Raw genomic sequence first — 8,601 nt, 5'->3', positions numbered from 1 at the left:
TAGAAAATATTAATAATATCAATAATTCAAACTTTTGGCATGCAATTAGTATATAAAAATATTGGTAGAAAATATTAAAATGAATATGTTTGATCAATTTTAGTCCATTTTAAATAATAAAGATTAATACGTTTATTTGGAAACCATTAAACTGTCCACTATTAACATGGTTACCTCTTTTCTAACTATCTACTATTTAAAAATTTAAAATATAATTTAAATATACGTAATTTATTTAATGACACAGATAATGCATGTCACTATTCTATTGGTATATAATATGAAATCTTTTTTATTTAAATTATATTTCAAATTTTTATGAAATCTTTTTTAAGTATAGGATATGTTTAAGTATAGGATTACATAAAAATTTGAAATATAATTTAAGTAAAAAAAATTTCATATTATATACCAATAGAATAGTGACATGTATTAATTGGGTCATTAAATAAATTACGTGTATTAAAATTATATTTTAAACTTTTAGTATAAACGAGATGAGAAAGATGTATTTATTTCGATAAATATTTTTTAAATTATTTATTTTGGTCATTATTATATTTATTTAATTTATAAAAATAAAAAATCCAAATATAAAGATATTTAAAAGTTTTAAAGCAATCGATATTTTAAAATTTAAAATATCCGTGACTTTAAAATTAAATGTATTTAGACGTAATTTATTTTTAGATTCATGAAATTTTAAATGTACGAAACAGTTGTAAGATAGTTAGATAGCATCATCAGCTGGGTATTGTGATTTTGAGATTTTCCAAATCCAACCAACAACCACTGGACTGATATATATATATAAGCTCTTGTTTTGTTGATCTTTGTTTGCAGTAACAGCATGATGGATTCTTCCCCTTTATTGGGAACCGATTCTTTCCCCAGTAACAATCTTAGAAAATGCAAGATTCTTCTCACCTTCCTTCTAACCCTTGTGGTCGCTCTCAGCTGTTAGTTCTCTCTCTCTCTCTCATTTTCCCTATTTTGTTGGAACTTCCACTCTCAGATTGTTGTTGTTGTTTATGTTGTGAATCAATTGTATGGATAAAAAGTTTGATTCTATCATCTGTTTGAAAAAAAGTGTGTGCTGAGTACCCAAATTATATGCAACCGTTCAAAATTCTTTCTTGAATTTCTCATTTTCACTGCTCAGTGCTCACCATATTCATTCATGCCATGGAAACTCAAAGCAGAATGCTTTTCAAATTGGATTAGATTTTATGAATATTCAGATTAATGATTACTTGCAATCTAGCATAAAATTTAGTTTAGATACCAGAGACAAAAATAACCCTTAGTTTGTAAAAATTAAGATTCTATGAGCTATATTATGAGTTTAATTTTGTTACATAGTGGGTCCATCACATCCACTTTTTTGGATGACTATTCATGCAATCTGAAAAGTAGTTACAACAACAGAGCATCAAAATTAAATCCATGTTATATACCTAGAAATGTAGTTTTCTCATGCTGCCACCAAAATGACTAAGAATCACAAATAGAAGAGAAGCAGAATCTAGAAAAATGATGCAGATTTGAAAGTGACTGGTATTTTGAACTTTATGCCCTTCGACCAGCTTCAAACCTACTATATTTGCCTAATCACACTATTCTTCTTCAGTTGTTGGGTTTGCATTTAGAGGCAGCATAAATTTTGAGGTTGTACCAAGGTTTGAAAGTTCTAATGAGGGTGCATTAAGAAATCAGGCAGACATTGTTGAATCAGAACATGGAGTTGTTGCAGCCGATGATGCGCGGTGTTCAGAGATTGGTGCTTCAATGCTTAGGCAGGGTGGCCATGCTGTTGATGCAGCAGTGGCAACTGCATTATGCCTTGGTGTTGTTTTCACAGCTTCAAGTGGCATTGGAGGCGGCGCTTTCATGGTTGTCCGGTCTTCTTCAACCTCTCAAGCCCAAGCTTTTGACATGAGAGAAACCGCTCCTTCACATGCTTCAAAGGTTTGAGTTAACTTTTCATGTTAAATGAAATGATTTAGGATACAAAATTGATAAGAATGAAGCAATTGTAGGTTTGCACCTAACCGATGTGCTTAGATTTTGATAATTTTTCTTGCTTATAAATCTGAAAATAGCAACTAATGTTTGTTTAGATATATTAATGTCAACAAAACAGAACATGTATCAGAATAATCCTAAAGCTAAGAGCTCAGGTGCTTTAGCAATGGGAGTTCCTGGCGAGATAGCTGGCCTTCACGCAGCATGGTTAAAGTACGGACGATTGCCATGGAAGACCTTATTCGAACCGGCTATAAAACTCTCTAAAGATGGTTTTCTGGTATCTCCAACTCTTGAAGATTACCTTGCTGATGATTCAGATAAAATATTCAATGATCCTGGTTTAAAAAGCATATATGCACCTAATGGAGTTTTGTTAAAAGAAGGGGAATTGTGTTTTAATGTGGAACTTGGCCGCACCTTAGAGGCAGTCGCAGAACAAGGGCCACAAGCATTCTACAATGGGACTATTGGTAAGAAGTTAGTGAAGGATGTAAGAGAAGCTGGTGGAATTTTAACAATGGAGGATTTAAGAAATTATAAGGTGAAAATAACAGATGCAGCAACTTTGAATATGATGGGATACACAATATATGGAATGCCACCTCCTTCAAGTGGAACACTAGGCCTAGCTTTGGTGAGTACATTACATTCTATCCCTTCATTTGTTTTTAAATGACATTATCCTTTCTTGAATGATTATGGTATAAAACATATGGAAAGAGGCATATATGTTGTATCGGTTGAAGGAACTATTGTTTCTTTTATCAGATTCATATAGCCGACTCCAACTAGTTATACCAGACTTAATTGTTGTTGTTATTGTCATTTTTCACTGTATGATGTTTTATTTTGATTATCGGTATGTTTCAGGTTCTAAACATCTTCAACAGTTATAGAGATCCTGAAGCTGCAAAGGGCGATCTAGGCCTTCATCGATTAATAGAAGCGTTGAAACACATGTATGCTGTCCGAATGAACTTGGGCGATCCGGACTTCGTAGACATCAGTTCCATTGAATCTGATATGCTTTCCCCATCCTTTGCACAAAAAATTCAGCGCAGGATATTTGACAACACTACTTTCCCTCCAGAGTACTACTTGAACAGGTATGAATGTATCCACTTGCCATAGTAATTTGAATGAAAAAAAAAACTCTTTGCTTGGCATGTTGCATAGTAATGTTGTTGATATGAACAAGGTTTCATCTATAACCATGTCCTGCAGGTGGAGTCCACTTAGAGATCATGGTACAAGCCATTTCTGCATTGTGGATTCTGATAGAAATGCTGTATCAATGACAACAACAGTGAACTCTCATTTTGGAGCTGGAGTTCTTTCTACTTCTACTGGCATTGTGCTCAACAATGAGATGGATGACTTCTCTATACCAACTGATATATCCCCTGATAAACTTCCCCCAGCTCCAACAAATTTTATTGAACCTAAGAAAAGACCTCTGTCTTCCATGACTCCTATTATCATCACAAAGGTATTGCATGCAGCTTGCTTATCATGATTTCTTTCAACAAATGACTGCAATCTGAAAGAAATGGTTTTCTTTTGCAACATAATGATCTTTGATATACACATATTTTGATATAAATTGTATCCAGATATGTGGAATCGTTGATATACTAAATTTTCATAAGTAGCAGATATTTTGGAACAGAGAGATAACACCTTTTCTTCCAGAGTAATGCACTAAGCTTCTTGTTGCTATTCTATGGCAGGATGATCATTTGATTGGGGTAATTGGAGCCAGTGGTGGAATGAACATTATTCCAGCAGTGATTCAAGTGTTCATGAATCACTTCATATTGGGAATGGAACCTTTGGATGCAGTTCAAAGTCCAAGGATCTATCACAAGGTTCCAACTAATAACTTGTCTTTGTTCAAACATTTCCTTAACTTCTATGCTCCTTAAGTACAATCTAAATGAATGTTTCATTTTCATGCAGCTAATACCAAATGTAGTTAGGTATGAGAACTTGACTGCTAATGATGGTGATCACATTGAGCTTTTAAAATCAAGTAGGATTTTCCTACAAGAGAGAGGCCATCAATTGAGTGAATCTGGAGCACTAGCTATTACTCAGCTTATTATTCAAACTACTAAGAGTGAAGACATAAAAAATGTACATAAAAAGAATGGCATTCTAACAGGTGTTAGTGACCCCAGAAAGGGTGGACGTCCTGCAGCTGTTTAATATTTTGATTTTTATCAATTGAGATTGGAACTTTTAAAACAAAAAGAGAAGATTTTTAGCTATGTTGTATAAAATACTTTGTACATATTCAATTTCTCGTTTTAATTGTTTATTGTGGAAGGGTAGATAACTAGAAAAATTTTCTGTCAAATCTAGCACCACTATAAGCCTTTGTATTTTGTTTCTTTTTTGGTTTCTCACGGTACATAAAAATTTTTTATTTAAGAGTTTACCACTGGCCAATAAGTTGTTGTATACACAAAACAAAACTCGAATTATTGACATTTGTTTAAACAGACGAATGAACTGACCTAATGAACAAGCTTGAGGACATTGCATTTGATGTAACTTCTACAAGTTCTTAATTTCTGATATTACTTCAAAATCATTAACATTTTGTTTGGATGTAGAAAAGAAAATGGAAAGAAAGAAAATGAGAAAAAAGAAAATAAAAGAAAAAGTAATTTTTTTCGTGTGTTGTTTGGATAAAGAGAAAATGGATGAAAAGAAAATAGAGAGAAATTTTTTTTTGTTCCAATGAAAAGAAAAATGAGAAGAAAGAAAATTGTAAAAGCATAAAATTACATTAATACCCTTATCTATATTATATATAAATTATAATTTATTAATGATAAGGGATAAAAATATAATTTTATTAATGTTTGTCACATTTCTTTCTATTTTCATCTCATCCTTGGGATAAAAATATTTTAGTGGACCCACACTTTTTTTTTCTTTCCATTCCATTTTCTCTTCTCATCCAAACAACAAAAAATTCACTTTTCAATCCATTTTCTCTCCCTATTTTCTTTCCCTTCAAACTCTCCCAATCCAAACAATGTGTAAGAGGTAGTTGAATACTAAAATTTATGCCAATTCCACACTGACACATCATTTATTCTCTGCAAATTCAAAATTATTGCAACTAGATGTCCACTTTGTTAAGTTATGAATTGTGTCATAACTGACCTAATGTGTCATTATAACTTCCATGGTATGGTAGTTCCTACTTAATGATCCAAGAGTGGTTAACTATACTTTCAGAGCATCTAAATCTCCATTAAAGAAGAATTGCCAAAGAATGGTACGCATGGCATCTCGATAAGAATGCAAGAAACATATACATGTGAAGCAAAATTCCAAACAAAATGTTCTTCAGTATGTGTAGTTCTTATTGGTACAAAATCATTCATACAAGAAGGAAAAGAACTAAAACAAATAGAAATATTAATGATGATATTGTACACAGAACAATGACTTTGAAAGTCAATAATCATACAGAAATCATCGGCCAGTCTTATTTTTCTACTTCAAGATGCTTTGTCCATCAGCTGAATTGGAGTCAGAATATTTGATTTGCTTGTCTCCACAAGGCAACCATTCATGACCATTTCCTCCAACATAAAATGCGCTTTTTCTAAATGGAACATGATATCTAGTTCACACTGTAAGAAGAAAAGAGACATCGTAACGTATTTATTTAATGGGAAATCTACTTTCAGAAAATGGACGAAAATGGCAGAACAATGATTTGTAATGTAGGTTTCAAAGATAAAACTAGGAAACTAAATAACTACAAAAACCCATAGACTCCTATTCTTACCACATTGCCAAAATGACGGTCCATGGTTTCAACTAATAGATGTATGAATTCCAAAATAGCAAGCTCGTTCTGCAACATTATCCATAGAAGAAGAATATGTAATCAAGCATACTTTCAAACTACAGTCTATAACTCTGTGTTTTACAGAAAAAGTTGGATATTTTCACAAGATTAATAATTTCCACGATTTCTTATTTTATTGAAATGCCCTCTCCTCTTCTTTTGGACAAGCAAAATCTTCCTTTATGTTTTGGATGCAGATGACAAAGCAGTGAGTACTTAGTATTACATGATTTGCTGTTTTCAAATTCATTCATTCCTCAAACCAAGTAAAATAAGACATGGAGAAAAATTTATTTACCTCATCGTCATCAACTCCAACTAAGAAAAACAAAGATGCATAGCGCCTATATACAATTTTGTAGTTGCGGTGCTCAACAAATGAACACTGTCATCAAGAAAATGAATCAATTATACTTTGAACAGCATCAACAGTAAGGTAAGTCAGATATTTGCAATAGACTAAATGCTTGTCAAAACAAATGTAAGTGTGTTAGGATACAGATATTAGTTGTGGAATGCTGTCATATTAGTTTAGACCAATTAAAGTGTTTATACCCCTTTAGGAAATTGGTTACTTTTAGTAGTGACTGATTCCTATATATAGTAGGTTTTTTGACAGTATAAGTAGTTGATTCTATTATTAGTATTGTCTGTAATTCGTATTAGGTTTATGATATTCAATCAATAATTTAAGGTTTTTCAGTGTAATATGAATTCTTTCTTCCTCCATCTGCTCTTATTGACCGCTTCTGTCCACAGTTTTGGCTTGTACTCATTACGCATAGAAGGCACACTTACACTAGCATGAATTATGTAATAAGTAATTTCAAAACAAAAATATGACAATTTCTAAGATTGATATACTTCAGCTAAAAAGTTAAAAGAATACAATAGATGTATAACACAATGCAGAAAGTAAGAGGCTAGAAAAATAAACATACATACTCCTACGCTCCTGGGCATCCTGGTAACCCAGGCATCTCATATTTAAGCTAATAATTGAAATGGCTTCACCAACTCACAGGAACTTTGTAATGCCTAAATCAGAAAAATTGCTAAGAAAAGTAGCCAAGTGCTTAATTCCTTAGGCATATGATAAGACTCCTCAATGCAGTTGGAGTATGCTAACCACAAAAGTATTAACAATGGCGTATATAATCACAACAAGCTAAGCAAATGCTTCTATTCATAATAGTAATCTAGGCTTCAGAGGCTTGAATATGTCCACATTGGATAGAAATCCTTGCGATATTCTATGATGGCAACCGATCTCGGGACAAAATACCTATTAACGCACCCTTTGGAACATACAGACTGAAACTGGAGTTTAACTTCTCCAAAGTGAGAAAGTAAGGATTAACCACTCTCAGATTATTTAGTGGGACCCATACACATTAAAACTTATTGATCAAATCATTAATCTCTCTCAATTTCTTGCTTTACAAACCTTTTCAGTCCTCACTTTAGATGATCAAATCCCAAAAACTGCATTTTGATAAGGTTCCATGCTGATACAGATATAACAATGAACTTAACTACATATACCAGAGCACAAATTCTAAAATTTACAACATGCAATTAACACAATGTGTCACCAAACAGGCCTTTTAAATCTTATAATGTCAATCCAAATCATCATTATCAATTAATTGAATTTCTTCTTCAAGCATCAGGAAAATCCCATCATAACGAGGCTTAGGCTAGGTTAGATTTCCCTAATCCAATTCCTATACAACGCAGCACCTGAATCTAAAAAATTATGAAAACCAACGTAGATCTAAATCAATTATGATCGTGCGTTCTGAGAACTAGATATCGAATTGCTCAGAATGTAATTAAAGTCGGTAAATTTCGATGAGCATGTGAAAGGGGGATTAGGGTTAGTACCTGGTGTTCGTTACGAGCGAGGCATTTGCGAACGATTTCACCTTCAAGGGCTCGTCTTTCTTCGAGAGTGAGGTATTCGTAGTATTGGGCAAGTCGCGTTTGCCCTTGTTTGTTCACCATCAGCACGAATCGGATCCCCATTTTTGTGCACTCTCCCTCCTCCTCCTTTCCTCTAAGTTCTTACATACCCTCACTCACCTGACATTTTTATTTTGTTAATACTTTTATTAACAATTTCTTAAAAAAAATTATGTGTGTAGCAACAGGGAAGGAACTCAAATTCATATTTTTAATCGAACTGTATCATCAATATAATTAAATTAAATTTATATTTATCATTTATATAATTAAATTTATTCATAGTTATAATTAAATTTTATTAAAAAATAATTAAATTATATTCATCTTTAAAATAAAATTATGTTCATCTTTATAATTACACCAATTAGGTTCTTGAAATTGACAAAAGTGCACTACGTTAGTCTCTAACCCATTTTTTGTTAACAGCATGATGACATGGTGTAATGACCTGGACTTAGGGGTGCACATGGGTTGGGTGAAGCCGGGTTTGATGTGACCTAGACCCGACTCCGAAATATATACCGGGTCTATTTATTAGACCCGAATCCGACCCTAGACCCGATGAACCAATACACTTTCGGGTTGCAATTATACCGGGTGAAAACCGGGCCGTTAACATTATATTACGTTAATACCTTCTTGTAAGCTAGCATATAAAAAATCCAAATTTTTAAGACTCCAACCATTATTTGACAGAAAAATATAATAAGAACCAACCCTTCTTCAAAATT

General features: G+C 32.8%; 2 protein-coding genes across 3 annotated transcripts; one reads left to right on the top strand and one right to left on the bottom strand.

Annotated features, from left to right (window-relative positions):
• Positions 1 to 620: 620 nt before the first annotated feature.
• On the top strand, positions 621 to 4,375 carry LOC112751306 (glutathione hydrolase 3). Of its 2 annotated transcripts, none has more exons than XM_025800392.3 (7): positions 621 to 959; positions 1,631 to 1,968; positions 2,144 to 2,662; positions 2,899 to 3,134; positions 3,253 to 3,517; positions 3,759 to 3,896; positions 3,988 to 4,375. In XM_025800392.3, the coding sequence occupies exons 1-7, from the start codon at positions 851 to 853 to the stop codon at positions 4,234 to 4,236; spliced, it is 1,854 nt and encodes a 617-aa protein (XP_025656177.1). In that variant the 5' UTR covers positions 621 to 850; the 3' UTR covers positions 4,237 to 4,375. The 2 variants fall into 2 exon arrangements, with proteins under 2 accessions (XP_025656177.1, XP_025656178.1); XM_025800393.3 differs by having other exon boundaries at positions 689 to 959; positions 2,121 to 2,662.
• A 998-nt stretch (positions 4,376 to 5,373) lies between these two features.
• Positions 5,374 to 8,192, bottom strand: LOC112751305 (AP-4 complex subunit sigma). Its single transcript, XM_025800390.3, has 4 exons — positions 7,790 to 8,192; positions 6,201 to 6,287; positions 5,840 to 5,908; positions 5,374 to 5,681 (listed from the first exon to the last, which is right to left on the bottom strand). The coding sequence occupies exons 1-4, from the start codon at positions 7,928 to 7,930 to the stop codon at positions 5,547 to 5,549; spliced, it is 432 nt and encodes a 143-aa protein (XP_025656175.1). The 5' UTR covers positions 7,931 to 8,192; the 3' UTR covers positions 5,374 to 5,546.
• Between the last annotated feature and the right edge of the window lie 409 nt (positions 8,193 to 8,601).

Source organism: Arachis hypogaea, chromosome 15, assembly GCF_003086295.3.
Source record: "Arachis hypogaea cultivar Tifrunner chromosome 15, arahy.Tifrunner.gnm2.J5K5, whole genome shotgun sequence".
Classification (NCBI taxonomy): Eukaryota; Viridiplantae; Streptophyta; class Magnoliopsida; order Fabales; family Fabaceae; genus Arachis; species Arachis hypogaea.
Note: the sequence above shows the minus strand (reverse complement) of the source record. Positions and strands in the feature narration are given on the sequence as shown.